The sequence below is a fragment of the Musa acuminata genome, chromosome BXJ1-7, assembly GCF_036884655.1.
Source record: "Musa acuminata AAA Group cultivar baxijiao chromosome BXJ1-7, Cavendish_Baxijiao_AAA, whole genome shotgun sequence".
Taxonomy (NCBI): Eukaryota; Viridiplantae; Streptophyta; class Magnoliopsida; order Zingiberales; family Musaceae; genus Musa; species Musa acuminata.
Window position 1 is genome coordinate 6,884,577 of NC_088333.1, and position 23,544 is coordinate 6,908,120.

At 37.9% G+C, this 23,544-nt stretch overlaps 2 protein-coding genes across 4 annotated transcripts; both read right to left on the reverse strand.

Annotated features, from left to right (window-relative positions):
• Window positions 1-2,597: 2,597 nt before the first annotated feature.
• LOC135679885 (putative GATA transcription factor 22) lies at window positions 2,598-3,685 on the reverse strand. The gene is made up of 3 exons (XM_065193872.1): window positions 3,434-3,685; window positions 3,108-3,323; window positions 2,598-3,034 (listed from the first exon to the last, which is right to left on the reverse strand). Exons 1-3 carry the CDS (start codon window positions 3,632-3,634, stop codon window positions 2,762-2,764), a joined length of 690 nt encoding a protein of 229 aa, XP_065049944.1. The 5' UTR covers window positions 3,635-3,685; the 3' UTR covers window positions 2,598-2,761.
• A 1,730-nt stretch (window positions 3,686-5,415) lies between these two features.
• LOC135678512 (probable serine/threonine-protein kinase SIS8) lies at window positions 5,416-21,973 on the reverse strand. Of its 3 annotated transcripts, XM_065191416.1 has the most exons (13): window positions 21,426-21,971; window positions 20,254-20,694; window positions 19,260-19,363; window positions 14,137-15,332; window positions 13,286-13,326; window positions 12,156-12,224; window positions 11,942-12,042; window positions 9,609-9,687; window positions 9,429-9,527; window positions 8,082-8,150; window positions 7,016-7,065; window positions 6,741-6,917; window positions 5,416-6,017 (listed from the first exon to the last, which is right to left on the reverse strand). In XM_065191416.1, the coding sequence occupies exons 1-13, from the start codon at window positions 21,924-21,926 to the stop codon at window positions 5,939-5,941; spliced, it is 3,006 nt and encodes a 1,001-aa protein (XP_065047488.1). In that variant the 5' UTR covers window positions 21,927-21,971; the 3' UTR covers window positions 5,416-5,938. The 3 variants fall into 3 exon arrangements, 1 of the variants encoding a protein (XP_065047488.1); XR_010514982.1 differs by lacking the exons at window positions 5,416-6,017; window positions 6,741-6,917 and adding an exon at window positions 9,005-9,091 and having other exon boundaries at window positions 21,426-21,973; XR_010514981.1 differs by lacking the exons at window positions 5,416-6,017; window positions 6,741-6,917 and adding an exon at window positions 8,990-9,091 and having other exon boundaries at window positions 21,426-21,973.
• Between the last annotated feature and the right edge of the window lie 1,571 nt (window positions 21,974-23,544).

Consider the following 23,544-nt stretch of genomic DNA (forward strand, 5'->3'; position numbering starts at 1 on the left):
AAATACTATGACAGTATGTTGGAAAGCAATCGTACAACTGTTAGGATCCTAGTAAATAAATGTGGTATTGGCTAACACTGAATTCAACGAGATGCAAAAGTAATAGAGTAATAAATGGATAATAGCTTTAGGAGAATAATAGAAATTAAAATTGATTCCGGTAAGATCCCCACGATGATACTTGGTAGTTATCTCGGAGTCAACATGACACCTCGAGGTCATCATGGTGCACGCGCATGGTACGAATTCAAAGGGACGCAGCAAGCTCCGCGATGATATGTGGTCGTGCTCGTGCCACCCGAGGTCGTACAAAATGATGTCACGTGACATCGAACCGTACAGGTCGACCTGTTCTATCTGGAAAATACATACCGATCGTTTAAAGCATTATGGGTCATTAACAACCTAAGTATGATCGACCCATGTGACAGATATAAATATCGAACTCACCGAGTTGAATCGAAAGTTCCCCTCCCGACATTGACCTTTTGTGCAGGAGGGCAATGCCGAAGCGAAAATCCAAATCCCACCTCGAGTCGACCATGGAAACGTCGACCCTGACCCGACCTTATCCTTCATCCGCATCTTGAATATCCACATGGACCCCATCGCATGATCGGGATCGGACCAAACCACATCGACTCTAAGGAAACGATGTGAAGACACCAACAAATGATGTGCTCCACCCTCCTCCATCGTAGCCAACACCAACACCAGCATCCCCCGTCCCTCTAAATGTAACTGATGTTGTTAAGTGAGTTGAATGTGCCTGACATGGCGTAAAACATAGAATTGCGCTTCTCTCGTTTTCAAGAAAGCTACAAGAAGTGGTAGCAAGGGATAATACATAAGCCGATACGCACCCCTTCCTTTTCCACTCCTTCGCATGGTGGGTTAGACATGCCAAAGTGGGATACATTATTCTATGCTCGCTGCAACTAGTGGAGGTTGTGTAATGTATTTAACTTACATTGCAGATGCAACCTTGTAACTTGAGTTATGCCTTGTGGGAACACAATAATAATAATAATAATAGTAATAGTAACCGGTGATGATGAGTTTCCACTTGGGAAATGAAGCTGCTTTGGAGTTCCTTTTCTTTTCCTAATGGTCTTCGTAAAGAGTTTTGTTTCACTTAGTTTTGTTTCACTTCTACACGCACCGGATGAATTGTAGGTTGGTTCTCCAATTATATTTCCTTTTATTTAATATTAATATTATGAAAAAATATTTTTGACATTCAAGTTAACTCGACGTGGTTCAGACTCGTGTGCATACGATTATCTAAGGTATATTTCAGATGGAAATACTAAACTCTCGAGAAGATCATTTGAGATGTCAGATACACAAAGATCGAGGTCGAAAAAGATTTTCTGAATCGACCTCTCTAATATCCAAATTAATAACTCAAAGTAAATGAGTACAGTCATAAATAGTAAAAAAAGTGACTCCATAATTTTTATACCTAATAGTTAAAGAATAATAAATTTTATTGAATATTTTTTTAGGACAGTTTTTAACCGTCTTTAATAATCTCAATTTGACACCACACTGATATCATGTGGATGACTTATTGTTACTGTCACATGTGGAGTATCAGAGTTCCGGATCAAGGTATTTATTAGAGTATCTGAGAATTATAGTCAAAATTATTTCCATGTTGGTAATATTGTTTCAAAGTTTGCTTGTCGAATTTGTACACCTGCCGAGATCTCAGCATCTGGTAATTATGTTTGGAGTTTTTTTTTCTCTACAATGCACTAATATTTTGCCTAATAATAAACTATTTGATGATTGAAATCGGCCTAATAATATTCAAAATTGAGTTTCAATTAGTGGTTTTGATTTCGGGTATCGGAACCTATCGGTTTATGCTCAGTTATATGAGTATATTGTATATAAATATAATTTAGTGTATGTAATAGTTGCGACTTACGATTTTGTTGTCGTTATTGTTTCTTACCCTAGTTTTGGTATCAGCAGTAGGACAAATCTAAACAGACTCTTGAAGGAATCATATGCTACCACTTGATCAGATATCAGAGTTAGGCTGCCTTCTCCTCAAGAAAAATGAGAGTTTTACCTGCAGACACTATCTGCCACAAAAACATGATCAAATGAACAGCTAAGAGCACAGAGAAGACATGGATGAAGCCAAAGCCAAGAAAACCCCACCACTCAGTAACTTGTCAATGTCCAGATCGGCCACCCAAAACCATTTCTCCTCTTCCGTGCTTGTGTTGTTCTTTGTGATCGTCGTTTCTGAGTTGGCAATGCATTGCATCAAACACCATCAAGCATCATCTTTTTCGTTTGCCAACACCCAAAACACTTGCCCATTTGTTTCGACATGTTCATCTCTGATGGATTAATCCTTTTGCACCGGCTGCAGCTCCAGACGTGAGTAGAAAGTTTTGGATCCTCAGCTTTTCGTCTCGCTCGGGAACAAAGCGTGAGGCACATCGGCCGTGAAGTTAGTATGTTGTTTAGTACGGACTGCAACTTGGTTTGGACATTATAGTTTGTCTTCTAGGGTTTCCCTGCGACAGGCAATATAATACATGCTCCATGGTTAGCTTAGTTTAGTGGCCATACCCTCATCGTAACGAGCATTAGATTATATGTAGAACACCACTCACCACTAACATAAGGATTAAAGACATCTTACAATGCGCAAATGCTTAATGGACAGTGTTAAGTAGTAATCAACTCCGGATTAGGCCAACTAAGAGAACTCGAACAACACAAGAGAATGCAGTGCTCAACTCCGGATTAGGCCACAAGAGAGAGCCATCAACAATGTAGCCGCGTCTCTTTCATCCTGTGGGAACACCTCGTGGAGTGCAGCTGAGTTGGTGCCACGAAAGAGCAGCTTCCTCTTCTTAAACGGGACGCGACTGTCATGCATGTCTTGCTTCTTCTCTCTGTGTGTCCCGCTTGAGGCATCGGAGGGGATCACCCCACTGTTCATGGCAGCAGCTTCCATTGCCCGTCTCGCCTTCCGCTGTCGTATTCCACAAGCATTACAGAGGGACTGCAGAGCAAAGTAGAGGATGAAGCAAGGCTACCGTCGATGCATGGATCAGACATCATCAACAGTCGTATACCTTGGGGCCGTGAGGGCCGCTTCTCCACAGAGGAGTCTTCGTTGTGCTACAGTTAGAGCAGACTCTGACTTGCTCAGCTTGTATTTGGTCTCCTCTTGGTTTTCCACCTTCAGAACTCATCATCATCTTCTTCATGATCCTCATCTCATCCTCTTCTTCAGTAGTACATACCCAGTGATAGTTTGACTCACCGATCATCAACGAGTGATCCTTGGGCTACCACAGACAGAAGATGCGAAGATCATAAGCTATTGCACCGTAACCAGTGTCTCAAAGAAAGCTACACCATGACATGAACTCGATTCGATGCACAAGTAGTGCGTTACCTCTTGTTGCGGTAACTGTTTTGGGAGGGAGTCGTGTCCACCATCCGCTCCATGATCATGAGGGTCGTTGAAGAAAATGGGACATGAGAATGAAGAGGTCTCGTTTGCAGCTACTACTGTGAAGAGAGGGTGACTGGTTCGATCTTGATCTCCCTCCGACAGAGGGATATCAGCAGCGTGGTTCAAGACGAATGGAGACATGGGAAGACAGAGAGAAGAGAGGAGAGGAGAGGAGGAGTAGGGTACCAAGGAGAAGACACTGGGCCAGAAGGCCTTTTATTGATGAAGAAGATGTTGATCAATCAAATGATGGAACAGTAAATTTTCCCGAGGGAGTAGCTTACTGGCATTCACGTGACCATGCCACATAGAGAGAGAATGATGCTCGATATAGACACATATGATAGAGAAATGAAGGATACATTGCAACCAAATACTAGAGTACTCCAAGACACCATGAACACAACTTGTGGAACCAATAAGATGAGATGAACACTCACCAGCAACTGATCGAGGACACAGAGGAGGTGATGGGCACGTAATTAATGCGAGAGTTGGCTAAGGGTTAGTACTTTGGGATTCACCTCTCACGTTCACAGAGCAGAAAGAGTGACCACATCTCATCTTGTCCATTTACTCCCACTGTTGTTCTTGGTCCTGTGAGAAGTGGTAATCATTGAAGGACACATCTCTTCATTGACATCGTATGCTTCCAATTGGCATAAACCAAAAGAAAGATCTAAATGAAGCTATGGTACTAGAAACTTCACTGTTGGAATGGGCATTTTTTTTTGACTCATCTTGTGGCCTCGAAGTCACCATATCTCCAAACAATCAGACAAGAGGTACACTGTTCCGTCTGAGTTGTCAACCTGGAGGCATCTCCTGAATCAAGTTGAGATGTAAAAAGCCTATGCGAAGCTCATACCCAAATCGACTGATGAGTATGTCTATGCTTCAAGTTCGTTAAGCATCTTATCCTCATCATAATGCAGCTTTGGTTGGACAGACGGTATCATTGTAATTTTTTTTGACTGAGTTCGGATAAGTATATATCCTGCCTGCTTTAGAGAGAGAGAGAGAGAGAGAGAGAGAGAGAGAGAGAGAGAATTCACTGACAGGACGTGGAAGGCGTAGAGCACAACCAAGAAAGTGTAGCTTTCGAGAGGGCATCTACAGTGGTCATGGTTTGAAGCTACAAGACACTGTAGACAGCATGCTACATGGACCTGTTCTCTCTCTAAAGAATCCCCAGACGATTTGGCCTTTCTTTATATGAGACTCTCCAAAGGATTCAGTTGATTGGCATCCGAAGGGCCTCTGAGTGCGCGAATGATCATTCTTGGACTTCTCTAATGGCTCTTGGTGATGAGGATTATACTTCATTTAGTTTTTCGTATCCCAGAAAATGGAGAGAGAGAGAGAGAGAGGACAAGGGAATTTAGTTGGTTGATGTATACACATACATGGTGGATACCATACCTAGGAACCAGAATGTCGGCAACAGCGTGAAGAGAGAGTACAAAGAGACAACCTGTTCTATCACAATGATGACAACTTGTTTTGGTACATACCTCCCCCCCTTCTCAATCAGATCGAGTAGGGTTCAGATCTCTCACTCTCTTTCTTACGTGCGCACACGTACGGACGTCCTCACCAATTATTGTGGGTGGATCGTTCATATTCAAAATCACATTGGAGAATCATTTCGATGCTAGATAGGATTGCATGGCATGGGTAAGATTCGTTTTTCTTTTTCCTCTCAACTTTCTGATAATAATACGTTAGTATCAAATTAATCCGACCTAGTCTATTTTTCAAATATTACGGTGACAGGATCGTGGTAAGGGAAGAGAAAAGGGCCATATAATCCAATTGGGATCCCCACATAAGCTAATATTTTTTCAAACATTAACTAACGTGAAACATTATACAGTTAAAGAATTGGAAAAAACGGATACAACGATACACAAAGGTAAGGATGAACACGAGAAACTAACATTTTATTGAGACTGTAAACAGGGGAGGGGGTCTGCGACTTGTGCATCCCTTCAATTTTTTTTGTTTTTCCTCTCTTTCTTGTACCTTTTTTTTTTCCACAACAACAATAGTTACAACTTTGAGCTGATGTGTACAGTTTCAATCAGTTTCAGATTCGACTTGTGAATCCAAAACAAAATGACGGAATTATGTGCTACAGTGATATAAGCACCACATCAATATACGAGTTTGAACTAATACCAATCTTAACTCTTTAAGCTGCACTTCGCACAGCTTCAGGACTGGATCACATGCCTCTAGCCAAAACCTTTTTGTTGACAGATCTCTTGGGAAACTCTAATTTGAACTGATCTAGAGAACACATTTATCTGTTACGATAAGGGTATATTTTGCAACAAGGAGTTGTGCCTTTCGCTGTTCCAGCCCGAACACATTCTTAATTTACATGGCTCGCGATGTCTTCAGCCGGTAGCTACACATGTTATCGGGCAACATGTAAAGCCATCAATTTGCAACCACCAACTTTTGCAGCTGCCTAAGAGGTAACAAAAGCTGTGCAAAAGACGGACGTTTATTCGGCTCACTGCATGATCAACCAACAGTGTTAGAGCAATATTTATTAACTATGTATTTCAACCAGCGAATTAATTTTGAAACCAACATCTATTGTTTCCAATAGTATAGGCACAAAGAATGATCTAAAAATGTTAATTTCTATACAATTGCCACTCTAGTTAAAGTGGCATCACCTTAAAAAGTCAGTTCAAATATAGACATAATCCAAAGTTGCAGACACCAGGAAATTATAATTTGGTATCACTAGACCCACTTAGGGCTGCCAAATGGATCAGATGCAACTCTAACCTCCTCATTCACAACCCGATCATTAACTCAAGTTGGGTTGAGTCAGGGCTGATCCAAAATGCAACCCCAGCCTTTTCTTCATCACTTAACCAAGTCCAACCCGATCTATTGTATACTTGAACATCATTTTTTCTAGCTACATAGGCCCCAAACAACTCAACTCAACCCATGACTGACCCGACCTAAGGAAGCTGATTGTGGTCGAAAACCCTAAACCTGGCTTCTGGTTGTGTGTTAACCATTAACCAGCCTGAGTAACATTCTAGGGCCAAAGTTCTTCAAAAATAGATCATTTTTACTAATTAACATTCCTTTTTCCACTGATCTAACAACTTTGCAATTTGGAAAAAGTAAATTTGCTAATTCACAAATGCAAACGGCAGCGGTACAAGAGGTTAGTAGAAGCTGCCATGCTGCTATCAATGTGAGCCAGAGTGCTTACCTTTCCCAACAATCAGTTATTATTTGTGCAACCACTGGATCAACCTCTTTAGGTATGTCAAGACGTCTGTTCTGGAACCCCACAGCTCCAACTACTTGCATTGAGTTCATCCCACCCCATGGCTTGCGCAAAGTAGCTAATTCCCACAATATGACACCAAAGCTGTAAACATCACATCTGAGACACATAGAAGCTTCTTATTACCAAGAGTCCAAAAAATTTAAACATAGAAACTTCTCCAGAGTCAAAAAAATTTATCCAAATGTCAAACTTACTTCTCGTTTGATGGTTCATTTCGTAAGACCTCCGGTGCCATCCACTCTGGCTGCAGGAGTGAATAATCAGATGGTACATCATAACAAAAAATTGACAACATACTGATTCTAAGAAAAACATGATGTTTTTCCACACAGAATCTTTTATTAAAATTAAAATTTAAACAACAAAAAGATAATGATAGGCCATGTGAAACTGCACAAGCTTAAAAATGAAGTTGAAAAAAAAAAAATCAAAGACCTAAGAATATAAATCATTGGAGTGATTAAAATCAAAAGTACTTGAATACGAGCTGATAAAAGCATAGCAATTTTTTAATATACAATGATAATAAGAACCAACACTTTTATGAAATTATTGCAAAATACAAATACCAGAGAGTACTTGATGTCAGAGGCTGAAATGATGTAAAAGGATCATGAAAATAACATTTGAGAATTTGATTACAAGTATCAAGCCTGGACAATGATGTGAGAACAAAGACAAGTTGCTCAATAATATCACTAAACCATTGGCAATTTATGAGCATCCTCTACAGTCACAGACAGAAAAATGAACATGAGGAAGGGCTGAAAACCAGTAAATGTTGGATGAATCACTTTTGAATCATGCCATAGAACATGTTTAGTTTTTACTATGTAAACTAAATATCTTCTGGACTTTTACCTTCGGTAGTCCTTTATTAGAACAAGTGGGTCAGATTCAGATCATATCTACCTAGAATACCAATCCAATGATCTTATGGATTTAGACAATGAATCCATACCCAATAACTTGAGAGTGATTTATAAACATCAACAGATGTAATCCTAAATCCAGATCTGATCCAATAAGGTAAATGAATCTGAAGATACCTAAGCAACAATTTAGGTCAGGTTTTAGGTTATCGGTCCACGTTAACATTCCTACTTGAAATCAAAAGTACATAACTTGTACAAAAGCCTTAAATTCAGTATTAATGATCTAAGGGGAAATTGGCGAAAGTAAATTATTTTTGGTGAAGTTAACAAATTGGTAAAATATATGACCAAAAAAATGCTTAATGCAATGGAATAAGAAATGTACTGTTCCAGATGTTGACTTCGATGACAAGAAGGTGTGATGCTTCAGCCTTGACAAGCCAAAATCACAGACCTGAGACAATCAAATGCAAAGTATATTTTTCAGATACAAGTGTAGAACAAAATCAATGGACACCATATCATTTGCATCATTTATAAAACACAAAACAGCATTATTGAAATCACAACCATCTAGTACATCCATCATTGTTTGCTTTTAACTGTATGTAGCTAGGAGTCTAAGAGCATACTTGTTTAGATATTCTGATAGCAAAAAGCGACACCAACAATTAGCATATATAGTATGAATCACAATGTAAGAACCAAAAAGGTCAACAGAGGTTTATACTATTAACTTGTTTGGAAAACAACTACCGTTTCAAAGTGGAGAATTAACTGCATCATTTTGTTACAAATATTAGTTTGCTTTCTCGATAGAAGTACCAGAATTACACCATCCAAAATAGATTTTCTCGAATCATTCTTTAATAACAGCAACTAAGTGATTAACATGCTAAATTCCTGTTTCAAGCACTGATTAATAGTTCTACTGATTCTTGGATTATATATCTACACATGAACATCTTAGAAATTCCATTTGATATTCAAACTTATGCAACTGGTCCTTAAGCAATATAACAGTCTGCCAAATTAAACAAGAATTCTATAAAACTCACCATAGCGATTGGAGTTAGACAGGTAACCACTTAAACAAAATGGTCAGAGTTTGACATCTTAGTCATCATGATGAACCTACCACCATAAGCAACTATGATTTTGATGCATAACAACTGGATCAAACCTACTGACCTAGTCAAAGCAGAATTTCCTATAGAAATTGAATATGTAGCATATTATACATTAGATAAGTCAGACGGCATGATCAGCCAAGAAGATCATTGACGAGCTTACAGTAAAGTATTATACTTAGGTCATTCAGAATAAAAGAGATCCCAGACACCATTCTCCATTGCAACTTGGACACATGATTCTCACCAAACCCCACCAAAAGATCTGAAAATTCAGAGTTAGAAAAACAGGTAATGATAATTCTTGGAGACATGTATGTAACAAGAGTCCGCATCATGTGATGAAAAGTGAAATAGAAACATTTGCTGTCAGCTCTCCATCTGGAAAATGAACTTTTGTACTATAAAAAATAATTTGTGCTTCTCCTTAAAAGCAACTAGGAACATATTGTGTAGCTCAACAAAACAATCATCACACATTCCACAAGCAACAATGTTCATTAGCATTCGGCTATTCAGTACAGGAATAACACAAGATGTCCATATTAGCAATCTGTCAAACTTCACAAAAAGTATTGTAATAATTAAATCTGAGAGAGTACCTTGACCACCCAACTCTTATCAACAAGAAGATTTGGAGACTTCAGATCCCGATGCACAATAGTTGGATGACTAGCGTGCAAGTAGTTCATCCCTTTGGCCTGTCAATACGATCCAGGTTGAACTGAAGGTGGATAAAGCATGCATAACCAGATAAAGATCACAAATAAATGAACTAGTACCACATCCAATGCCATCTTTAGTCGTCGTTTTTCATCAAGTTGAACATTAGGGCGATGCAACAATCTATATAAACTTCCCCTGTGAAAAGAAGAAAGTATTTTGCAATAATTTAAAGTACGATGTTAGATTCAATGTGGTTATATGACTAATGGACATAGTATCAAAAAAACCTTTTTTTCTTTCTTCTGCTTTGTGAAACGGACAAAGTAAACTGAGCAATCAAGTGTTTATCATGTGGACTTCTGCCAGAATTGTTGCTACTTTAGTAAAAATGTCAACATGCTACTAGCTTCTCATTTAAATTACACTATGATGCGCCTTACAAGTGATCGAAAACTTGGCATAAATTGTTGGTAGTAGGTCACTAAATAAATGCAAGATCAACCCTTATTGCTATGAAGTCAACATATGTCATGATCCCAAGACCAATATATGAAAACCAGTTGGACCATACTGGTAAGCAAGGATTGCAATCTCATACCAGTGTACTACACTAGTCCCTAGCCAGACTGGTACGTAACGACCATTACACAACATGGGACACTGGTGTGTGCTGAGAAGGACAAGAGGTGGCAGTGGAGGAAGAGGAAGGAGGAGGAGGAAGGAAAAATAGGAAGAAGGAAGAAGATGAGGTAATGAAGGAAGAATAGGAAGGAGAGGAGGTAGTGGAGGAAGAGAAGAAAAGGAGCAAGACTAATGACAGTAGTGAATAGTGATGACAGTGGGCAATGGGGAGGTAGGCGGCGGCTAACTATGCGCATCGAGGCTCTCGTGATTAGGGATGGAAGGCATGCAATTATTTTCTACATGGCCGGATCAGACCGCCATAAATGGGTCAGGTGCACATATTGATTCACACCTGGACTGATACTTACGACTGATATGCATCGGTCCAAGTGAAAAGAAATTCCATGCTGGTAAGCAAGGTTTGTCATCTTAAACTGACCAGGCATATTGATTCTTATCTGCAACAATACGTACTGAAGACTCGAATATGAAGAATATAAAGGAGTAGAAGGAAGAAATGGTGATGGAGAAAGAGGAAGGAGGAAAAGAAATGAAGAAAAGAAAGGAAGAAAAGGAGGCAATGGACGAAGAGGAGGAAGAAGAAGGAAAATTGAAGAGGATGAAAGAAGAGGAGGCGATGGTGGAAGAGGAGAGAGAAGAGGAAGGAGGAGAAAGAGGAAGGAAGAAGAGAAAGCTTACCCTAAATTGGAAGCGCACAACCGGCGGTGGGTGGCAACAGTAGGCTTTGCAAGTATGGTGAATGATCATGAGCCCTAAACCAGCAGTGTTAAATAGGTTTTATTTTAATGTCAGAATAGACCACCCAAAAAGGGTGCAGTCCACATTCTGATTCACGGACCGACAGGTACCACTAGTTTCATACTGGTCTGAGCGAAATGGCAGTCTATTCTGGTAAGTCACATTTCTTTTATTCTCTCAATTCATTCTTGGTTATATTGGGCTAGTAGTACCATACTGGCGGGGGTCACTAAAGAAGAGGTCAGGGAAGACATCCTAACATCAATCAAAACCGTTGGATGTCAGGTTTCTATTTTACATAAGTTCTCTGTTCTGTTTCCTTTAGTTTCCGAGCATTCTGAAGTTTCATGTCGTGCCGTGAGACATAACATGTCAGCCATTGACTAAAACAGGGAGTTTTGGCAAAAATACCTGAATGGCATGCTGGAGTACTGGACCAATAACATGATGACTATTTGTCCAGTACCTTGCAAAAATGGCCTTTACAATTTGTCAAAAAATAATAATAATAAGCTTGACCCGAGTTAATTGTTGTAGACCACAAATTCATATCAATCCAACTTGCATTCTTTGTCTATCGGATTAATTGGTTGATATTTGATATAATACCAAAACGGTCATATTGGATCTTTCTAGTAAGCAAAAGCATGCCTAAGTGATATACCTCAGGTACACCAAGATAGAATACTTCTAGTTGGCCAATGTGAAAATTCTGAAGAGGAGGATTCTGGGCTAAGCCCCCAACTAACATGAGAAATGTTGGACCGGTACATAGTACTAGATCAAAGTACTATAAAAAGGTTAGAATTGAACATTTTCAGTCACATGATATGACCAACTATGTATACATACATGTGTGTATACATGTATATACGTATATACATACATATATACGTATATACATATATATATACGTACATACATATATATATATATATACATACGTACATACATATATATATATATATATATATATATATATATATATATATATATATATATATATATATATATATATATATATATATATTACATAGGACAAGTAGAAAAAGTATGTTGAACAAACCTTGGAAGAAACTCTGTTAGTATTGACAAATTTGGAGGACGGGTCACTGCTCCCATGAAAAGAACAACATTGGGATGTCGTAGCCTTGACATGATTTTGACCTACACCCATAAACTCATTACAAATTAATTTGAAGTTAAAAAACAATAGCAAACTCCAGGTTTCATTATTAAAAATGTAAGAATGCAACATGTTGAATTCATCTAAAGCTTACTTCATATCTAAATTGCTCCAGAGCATCACCAGAGAGATCCTGATCCAAAAATTTCTTCACGGCAACTTCCTGGAAAGATGACCATGTTGCATCAAAAAGATCAAGAATGGAAATAGACAATTCTCAAGCAATCATCCAACTAGACAAATAAATCAAGCAACCATCAATTAATTCCACCACCATCCTTCAATCTCCAAGATCTTCAAAAGCTCCAAGTTGTATTTTATTGAAGTCTAGAAGTTTACAGGTTCATTGATAAAATAAGAACAAAAAATTGACAATCTAGTATTACATTTAACTAGCATTATCATAAAATTGGTTTAAAAAGGTTCATCAAAATGCTAAAACAAAATAATTTGCAGTCAATTCCCTAAAAGAATTCAATAGAATTCCTTTTTAAAATTAACTAGAATTGACTATTAAGTTCTTTTAATTTAATGAAAGACAGCTTCCACATAAAATAAGTTTACAGTTTAAATGGAAGGAGACAAGGGTATTTGACCTCCCATAAATTATGGTGTCCAAAAATGGAATTGCATCTCCAATCCTTCTCAGGTGGACTTGCAAATCCTTCCTCACTACCAGAGTAAATTCACCATTAACCATTTTTATTTCTTGTTAAAATCTTAATTATTGCAAAATCTGATTAGAAACTTGAAAATCCATAGAATAAATATTTAGACTGCCTTATAGGGTCTGCCGTACCGAGCCGTACCGCTCGGTACGGGCGGTACATACCGGTCCGACGGGTTTTCGGTACGTGGACCGACTGTTACCGGTCTGAGGTACTGTAGCACTGCTACAGTGCTGCAGTACTCGGTACACCTGGGTGTACCGCTCGATATACCGTACCGTACCGGTACCGAGCCCAGATCGAAATACCGGTACGGTACGATATTGCGAACCTTGAATATAAGTACTTTATGCATCTACAACCACACTAAAAACTTAATAACTCATGATGAACATTCCTACCGGTCAAGGAAAAAAATTTATTTATTTGTTATGATAAAATGTAAGCATCATCACTTCAATGCATTTATCTATCTGCTTTAACAAGATAAGGATATAGCAGATTTTGTCCAGAAAACAATAGAATTACGAAAATAAATTACAAGATTATAGCTTACAGTGCCGTTCCAGTCTGCACGATAGACTTCCCCATACGAACCTGCAACATAAGAAGTTCTACTATGATAAGAATTTCTAATAAGAAGTGTCAATAAATAACTACTGGCCGATGGATGTAGTTTATGTTTGACTTCTAGGACTATGCATTGAGAAACCGAGCTTAAATATTGTTTCCAGATTAGACTTCCCGTGGAATAGTCCCTCAAAGAAATGAAGGCATGAGTTTCATATTTTAAAAACTCAGCAGAAAACTAGAAAGTGGAAAAAAAGGTAACAGTCACAAATGAAAAACAAAAGGAGAAAAACAATAGATTAAAAAGCAGAAAGGAGGAGAAAGGAAATGCTGACAAGAGCCAAAAGCATGAACCAAATGCTAGTTAAGCCCCTGAAAACATTATTGTGGAAAATGCAGACCGAAACTCTTTGAAACAATAGCAGAACTGTGCAAATCTTGGAAAGCTTCCTATGATCACTAATAATGGTTCATGCAAGTCAATCATAAAGGTGACTGTGCAATAAAAATTCATCTTCTCAAGTTAATTTTGAAAATGTCAATTAAGCTCATACAAGAACTAGACAACCATTTGGCAAGTTGGAAAACCAAACTGATTAATGTTGTAACTGACATCTTAAAGAAGTGGCAAAGTGGATACTCTGAGCTACAAGCTTGCAGGCTGAATATGCAAAATTTTCTTTCAGAAAGAACAATATAAGAAAGATTTAAAGAAAAAGCATCATAAAAAGTTTGTGAAACTTTAAAAATTGAAGTTTCAGTGGATTTATCATCCAAAAACAGATAAAGTTTATTAGATTAACAAATTGAAGAACCTGCTTCATTTAAAATACCTACCTAGACCAATTCTCTCTCCAATCCGAAGATCTTCCCACGGTATCTCCCATTCGGCAACTGCATCTAGTATTTTACTTGTTTGTTCATTGTCAGAAGTACATAAGCCATGCAGATTAGTTTGATAGAGTTTTCCAGAAGAATCTATTGCACTCTCTTGAAAATCTTCAGAAGGAATATCCCCATGTCCATCAAAATCAAAGGTTCTTCCTGAATTTTCCTGAGAAATATGTGCAACTGATGATCCAAGAATACTTGCACAACCTTTATGGCTGGACTCAGCTTCACATGGCATAGAATATGCATTCAATTGTTTCATGCATGAAGATCTTGACATGACTGCACTATCAAAAACTGGACCAATGAATTTACCAAAGGAATCATCAATACTTCCATCCACCTGAGCATCAGGTAAGACTAACCACTCATTTGTTTTTTCTATAGGTGAACACATGCTTTCATCAATATTTTGTATTGAATCTTCACCAAGATGTTGATTCTTTTTTCCATTATCAGCATTCATTGGACATTCTGCTTCCATTGAGGGTGAAACAGAAGGATCAAATTTTGAAGTCAAACAGATCACAGGTAACTCTGGCTCAATTCTTCCTTCTTTTGCCTCCTTGCAATCGCTTTGGCTATGGCCCTGTTCTATTGAATTTGGTGGACTTAAATCAAAAAACAAATCTAGCGGAGGTGACGCACCACTTTCTAACAAAACTGCACGCAATTTCTGAGCAAACTCAGGGTTCTTTGCTGCAGTGACAACATATTTGGAAACATCATTAACTTTCATCTGTTGAGAAGAGGAAATAACTTCTTTAGGTTTTATTGTGTCCGCTTGTGGCCTAATAGGCAGAGGGCAGAGCTTTCCATGTTCACCTTCACATCTTACAATTTCATTGTTCTCAACATTATTTACATCAATATCTTCTGTTTCAGCAACCAAGCTTGAACTTTCTTCTAGCTGCAGTCCAAGTTGTCCTGACAATAAGCTGTTATCAGAACTTCCTTCTAATAAATCAGTTTTCCTCTCAATCTGGCAACTAGCTTTATCAAGAGCTATGCATAAATCCTTAACAGTCTGTTCAATCGTCTCCGAGCCCAGCAAAAAGTTTCCAGAACTTTCAAGATGAATGCCGGGATTCTCAGTAGGAATTAATGTGCCCGGTGCTCCCATAAGATCCACTATGTATTCACTGTTACATATGAAAAGATGTATTAATTTTATTTCAAATTATATACTTACGTAACTCTTTTTTTAAATGTCCACAATCTGATTGTATGGATTCAACAATTATTGTGGATTACAAAAATAACGACTACAAAAACTTTGCAGCTTGCTGAGAACAAAATCAATTTTTTCATACAAGAAACAACACAAGCTCAAAACGGAAAGGGAGATGTTAGAAATTCACATCTTCAGACTAATTATTACAGGAAGAGTTACAACATGATTAATGAAGGTAAAATAAATCATCATCATCGAAGTATCCAAGACTGCACCCATCAAAATGGGGTCTGCTGTGATAAGATCCGAGGTACCATTGAAGGTGCTAACAAGTATCGGTGGAAAAGCCAAATCATGCGTAAGAAGTACATACAGTGAAGCCACACTAATGAAAGAAAGCATTCCACAAGCTTAAATTTTTGCGTAACATCCAGAAACCAAAATCTCATAATGATTAAGCACCACAGTATTTTGTCACATAGACGAAACCAATGGAATTCATCTATGGAATTAAACTCCACAGTATTTTGTTTCAAACAACCAAGATCCACATTAACAGGTAAAGCACTTGGTCGGACAACCAAATCCAAAGTACTACAGAGATATAATGATTTTAAATCCAACAATAAAAACTCTTTAACTCATCCTCCAATGTCATTAGACTAGAATTTTTGCCAAGTTTTGCTTTCCTCAAAAAGTGATTATCATAGTTTTAGTCTAAGAGTCATAGGATTAGTGATCAAAAAAATCATCATAGCAATGAAGGCTTCTAAACCAATTCATCACAATTGCATGTTAAAACCATGAAAAGTGATAGTCACTTGAATCTTAGACAGAAATACAACTATGGAAGGTGATGTTGTAAAGGAGAGAAAAATGGAAGCAGAAAACTGATTTCATGACCCATCGAGAACACAAGTTCTCTTAATAACTTGATTTGATGGAGAACAGAAATTATTTTAATAACATCATATATTATTTGAAAAATAAAAAAAAAAACTCAAATTAAATTTTAGTTTAATTTTTTTCATGTAGCACAACTTTATTTTGACAACAAGAAGATGTAGAGTCTTCCTTACCTCCTGCATATCTGTCGACTTTGAAGTTTTTAAAGAACCTGTTGATTTTTATTTTGGATATAGTGAAGACTTAATATTCTTTTTTAATACAACTGCAATACGCAAACATTCTTATTTTCTAATCTACATTATCAACAATAAGTTGCAGATCCGACTTACTATCTTGCCTAACCAATATGCTTATAAAGTCCTATGTAGACATGTCAAAGCCACCATTAATGGGTCTTTCCTTGACCACCCTTAACTTAGACCAAGAGTCTAAATCTTGGCCAGGTAATAAAATTTGTCCTTGGGCAATCAGTTCAGTACAAGTACAATGGGCTATACTATGTGTCGACACATGACATGAGTACAGGTCCAATGAGAGGAGACATAGAAGGAGGTGGAAGAGGAAGGGTAGGAGGAGAAAGAGACAACAAAGAGGCAGAGAAAGAGGAACCAAAGGAGGAGGAGGAGGAGGAGGAGGAGGAACCAAAAGAAGAAAGAGAAATAGGAGACAGCAACACAACAAAAGAAGGAACAACAGCAGTCACGACAAGGAGGCCAAAAATAGATGAATGCCAGGGCGGTGTGATGGATTAGTTGGCCTAGTAACTTTAGGAGTTAGTGTGAAAAATTGAAGAGTCATTTGCTCTGTCTAGGTGCTAACCTTGGGACTCTACTCCTGTATTAAGTGAACTTTTTTTCTTTTTAGCTGTAATAAATTGTCTTAAAGTTGTTAAGATCTCCTAGAAGTCACATTTTGGGAATCTGGAAGGCATACAAGTTCCCTATAAGGTTACTCTTAGGAATCATTACATATATTGATTGTACTAAGGCTTCTAAATCCCTATAAATATTGAGGCTTGTCAATAGATCAAACACTTCAAATCTGAATGAAAAAAACTTGCATTCTCTCTACTCTTCTAATCTCTTACTTTCCTCTCTAATCTCACTCCTTTCTTGCTTTCTTTCTATCTATTTCTCTCTTTCTGTTCTACATCTTGGTGGCAGCAGGTGCAGAAGCTGAAAAGCAAAAGAAAGAGAGACGAGGGAACTACTGAAAGTTGCAAGCTTTCAACAATCAACAGTTGTTTTCAGCCACTAATATTTAAAAATTAAAAAAATTATCTATTTCAATTCAGATCAGAACAAAATAAACCACTGCAAATGTAGATCCCTTGTCATACTGGTAAATACTTAGTCATACTGAGTGATAAACCAGGTATAAAACCTTGAATTAAAGTACTAGTATTTATTCAACAAAAACTTTTCTCCTTACTTTCTTTCTCGGGTAGCCACCCGTATCCATCTCAACGCTACCGAACATCCATCACAACGCTACCGAACATCCATCACAACATCCTCATCTCAAAAATACATTTTAGATGTGCTAATTTCAAATTGTCCAGTGTTCTGGATTGGAAAGCATGGGCTCTGCAACCATCTTATAAAACATTCTTCTATATAAAGGGGAACACGATGCTTGTATTGTACTCTCAGTTTCTATCCACTTTAGTCATCATGCATTGTCTTACGTGAGCAATATCTTCTTCAGTCTTCCTTATTCAATAATATATACAAGATAATAACAACTTTTGCTTTTTGCATATTTGTCGATGCATATTGCAACTCACAACCAAGTTCCGAAACCAGAAGAAAGAATGATTCTGTTAGGTAGCTTATAGTCAATAGAGAATTTTGCTAGATTTGACATGAAGGTGGATCCCTTTTCTATCTAGCTACTCATAATGAAAAATCCATGACTATTCACTATGCTCTCTGAAAAAAGTAGCTTGTAATTGTCTAATGAGTCTATTTTTCTAATATTCTTCATTTAAGGACAGTACAAGCAGGTTCCCTCCAAATTACATTCGAAAGATTCATTCACATAGCTATTCTAGCTACCAAACCAAGCACCAAACAAGGTTTTTATTTTATGTAAAATTTTCTCTCTCCAACACACAATGCCAGAACCAAATACAAATGCCTTACAAAAACATAGCTATGTCCTTCTCATGTTAACATTCCAATGATAATGTGACATAATCTCCATAGCTTTTAGTTGATAATTATCTTCTGGTTAACAGTCTGAATCACTTTTATGAGGGATCTAACTCAACAAAACCATAGATTTTAAATACTAAAAAAATGCTATTGTGTCATGGTTGCTTGGAGGTTCAGTGCCAGAGACAAGATGAAGAAAATAATTAAATACTGTTACTAGATGGAAGCAATGGTTGTTTCACCTTGGTTATCTTTTTCTTACATGGAAATATAGATTCCAAGTAAAAAAACCACGCAATTTCTAGATTATTTAATTAAAATATTTAATTGAAAACTAGGCTACCCTAGCTCCATTAGAACACCAAAATGGTGAAGTTAAACAACACTAAGCAGCAGCAACAACGAGTACAATATAAGCCATAATTTCTGACTAAACTAGACTATGGTAGGAAGCAAACAACAATAATATCCAAAAACAAAAACAAAAAATATCAAGTTCAGTGAGTCTAGCTATTGGTAGGAAGCAAACAACAATAATATCCATATTTACAATTATATAAGCATCAATTGTTATATTCATAGAAATAATATCAAAAATTAACATTTCATGATAAAAAAAAGGTTTTATATTAATAAAAATTTTGTGCTTAAATACTAGCATTGAGGTGATATATCTCAATATCAGAGTTTGTTTCAGGAATACGTATTAAAATATAAGTTGATGAGCAAGCGAAAACACCAACATAAGATAAGATTCATTAAATGCATTTAACGGAGATAAATAGCAAGCATAAATGCAGAATGAGGAAAAACAAGATAAAGAAATCCACCTATCATAATCAACTTTAATAAAGTTCACAGCTCCTTCATCTGTACCAGTATAGTAACTGCCTTTTACAAGTTTACATGGCAGGTTTATCCGATCAGCTAGAACCTGAAAAAGATTAAAAAAAATATATATTCAACTCCATTTGTTCAACTGTAATTGAAATCAAACAAGGAAACAAGGAAGTAGTCTACCTAAGTTATTTCTATTGTTGAAGATTATACCGATGATCCTATTCCAAAAGTTAAAATGTAAGTAACAAAAGCTCAATGAACAAATTCAAAAGTAATCTCACAAATTGGAGAATTAGTCAATTTTGTGATTTGTTTTCACGATATTTAACCAATACACCATAATTGTAACAAATGTCTCCTTCCATTCTGGGTCAACCCCATGACAGTTACATGCATTCCTGGGGACAAAACTCAAAAGATAATTGTTGATTTAATACCCATCAAAGATAAAATACTATTAAAAAAAGATAAAATACTATTCCATCTTTTACATGACAATAATAGAACGAATAATGAAAACTATCATAAAAATATGACAAAATAACCTAAATCTCATATGAATTATCAAACCCCTAGCGTCACAAAGAAAGCTTCTAGATGTCCACCAACCTAACACAAGAACATGCTGTTTGTGAGTGTTGTTGGGGGGTGTCATGGGGGGGCCGGGGGTGTGTGTGGGGTGGGAGGATGAACTCACAGAGTGGGTGTCTGGGCTGTGTGAATGATGATGAACTAATGGAGTCTCTGCTTATGGATCATTAAAAGACCTTGCAATGAAAAGAAATAGTTGTACATCCATGTAAATCAGTCATTCAAAGTGAAGAACAATGCAATATGAGTGATACAGTTAAAAGTTACCATATTGTGCTGATATAGGTGAGATGGAAGTATGAAACAACACAAAGTACTTCATGTGCTTGATGTTCTAAAAATAAATTTAGTTGATCTGTCTAAACCAAAAATGTAGTAAAAGTGTAAAACAACCTTAAAAAGTAAGGCCCTGTGGCGAGATAATCCAATCCCTAGTGAGCCAAGAGGAAGAACAATAGTGTTCAAAGAATTCCGCAATTCACAGCTCTTAAGAGTCCACCTTCTTAGCATATCAATAGCATCATCAACAGGACCACCCATATTACAAACAACAAGATCTGCAATCTTCTGGATCAACCCGCTGGCAAGCAAGCCATGCTCTTCTACTTTGCTTTCCAAAGCAATAGCGATGGCCCTCCTCTCGAGCTGTTGAAGTGCATGGTCAACTGTCTGATTCACTAGAATCACTTCATAATCAATTTCATCAGACACCGATATTGCTTGGAGATCTACCAGAGAGGGTATTTTTTCTCCTACACCGGCATTTGAGATAATACCATATACATCATAAAAACCATCCATCAATTTCTCATCATAGTTCACAACATTGTAACTCTGCAACAGAACATACATGATCAAGAATTATCCATTAAATACGTTATGAAACATAACATGAGAAAAATGAGAAAAAGATCCAGAACTCTTAAAGTTAAAATGAACAGCCAAAAAACTTCTTGAACATATAGCAGGGCATCACCAACAAAGGGCATCAAATAGAAGAAAAAAAAGGGAACATGACATGCATCAAACGATAAAAACAATATTAAGCTTCATATCCTAAAATAGCGAAACATATGCTTTCAGATAGGTGCTCCAAAACTTGGTTTACCAGCTTCCTAATTTTTCAAAAAAAATTGAGGAATAAATCCATGTCATATTAAGAGAACCAATATCAATTTTAAGCACCTCGAAGTCATATAGATAAAGCTTTAGAAGCACATGTTCTGAATTGAAGGTTAGCCCTGTGTGGAGACCTCCTTCAAAATACTTACTACGGTCAACAAACTTGCTCAAAAAAAATCTCAGAGATAACTTTTGAACTATGCATTAGTCATATTCCTAGATTGTACTGCCTTTATAATGGCTTCACAACATCTTTTAATATCGGGAGTAAGAATTTACATTTTAAACCTTATAAAAAATGTCTTCAATCATCAATTCGTGGTTCTCTCTGTAACATCTGACTAGTTAACTAGTGGAAAAGGGCAATTTAAACCATTAAAAACAAAAGATCAATGCCAGATCAAGAACCCTAAAAAGGAGAACCCTATGAAGAATCGACTCACCCAATACCGGAGCGAGAGGAATTCCATTGAACGCTCATCCGCATCACTGACACCAATAGTGGCAGATGTGGCAGCTCCAACCCCTGGCGAGCACCCCAAGCTCATCCGCTTGGCTGCCTTGATTTGCACGGAATCAGGATCCTCTAGCCCGTCGGGATCCGAAGCACTGATCGCCAGCGCCAGCTGCACATGATATTCCTCCTCGAACAAACTGAAGTCCGATCCCGCCACAGCCGCCCCATCGCACCGCGATCCCCCGTCCCTGGGCTCCTCCGCCGCCGCCGCCGCCGCCACCGTGTCTTGAGCCCTCCCTCTCGAACTCGACGACGAAGAGGCGACCAACGAGGACTGGGCGGAGGAGGCGGGCGGCCGAGAGGGGTTCCTCGTCGGGTCACCACCAAGCCGCTGATGATGATGGTGGGGGTGGTCGTTGCCTCCTCCACCACCTCCGCCGCCGCCTCCGATGTGGAGCTTTCGTAGGAGATGCTTCATCCTCGACATTGACCATGAGACTCGAACCCCTCTTCTCTCTCTCTCTCTCTCTTCCACTCTCTTCCACTCTCTCGATATATTTATTCCTTTGGATTATATTAATTAATAATTAATTAATTAATTAGCGAACTCTTATCTGGATCTAATCGCACCATAGCGATTTATCTACGATTAACCCTCGTCAAACTCGGTCATAATACCCCTCGAATATACCTGATTTTAAATGGAAAAAGAAGTGGAGCCCATGCGAGACTGACCTCTGGCCACAGCTTTCTCAAACCACACGACGAGTGGGTCGGGAGAACGTACGAAAAAAGAAAGCACGCGATTACGCTGCACGACACATGGTCGCTAGTGGAACAAAAGAAATCATTCCTTCCGCCTCTTTTGTTACCCACAGCGCATTCCAGCCCGTTATTGGAGGAGTCATGACTGGACCAAATAGGACCCAGTTTCATCCCCGAATACCAAGAAAGGTATAAGTTTGTCTGACGTGAAAGAGTAGCAGACGCGGGCAGGGCAGATTCGCTGGAGATGAGTTGACGGCCCCCACTAAAAGGAAGGAGTTGTTCACACAGGGGAGAATGCATCCATCGGATGCAACTCTCGAGGGGATAATGACAAAGACTTGGACTTCGGGGCATCTCTCAAATTACGCCTCACTTGTAACGCGTACTTGCCCTGTGATTGGAGGCAGAAACGGGCCCACACAAATCAATCATGTGTTCCCAGGCTTTCCCAACCAATATAAAATCTGGGGAAATCTGACGCATGGAAATCTGTCATTATATAAATGATAACTAACTCATCGAAATTAACGCTAAACTTTGTATCGAGTCGATTAATATCTTATTTGCGTTTGAATTGTTAAGAGAAGAATTCTCGTTTGAAGTTGGCTCGATGTGATCTCAAATCAACCGAGCCCGAGTCAAACATGAACTCGAGTTTGACCTGTTCACGACGTCAGACTCGGTGGAGTTGTCTGATCGGAATAGAGGAGAGTGATGTGCATGTGAGGATTGGACGATCGTGATGAAATGGGGAGTTGTTCCTCGATCATCATCACGACTAAATCAACGGATGGTGGAGAATACCACTTCACTTGAAGGTTGACGGCTTTAATTTTGACCATTCAGCTTATAGGCAATTTCTGGTCTTGATTATATTGTTTTTTAATGTATTTTAGTGGATATATAAAATATTGTAATTGATATAATAAATTTTATTCCTAGAGGATAAATCAATCCATTGCACGATAAATTTTAATGTATTGCGAGTCGTGGTGACCGTTGTGAGCGGAGCAAAACATCAGTTATCTCATTACCCTAGAACCCCTCGGGTGGCACAAGGCTGGATGAAGGCTTTCATATAGCAGGAACGGTGCTGCCTCTCGCTTCGCTTGCTCGCACAGTCAAAAATGACATGTTTTGACTTGTTTTTGGATCGTTTTTATCTGTTTTTGGATTATTCTTGTGTGTCACGATGATTGTCACCATATGAATCGATCCACAGGTGGATTTTTTTTCTCGTAAATTCATATAAATTTATGATGTTTCTTCGAATCGAGATGATGTAAGTAGATTTAGTTTATATTAATTATATTACAATTACATATTTTATGTAAAAT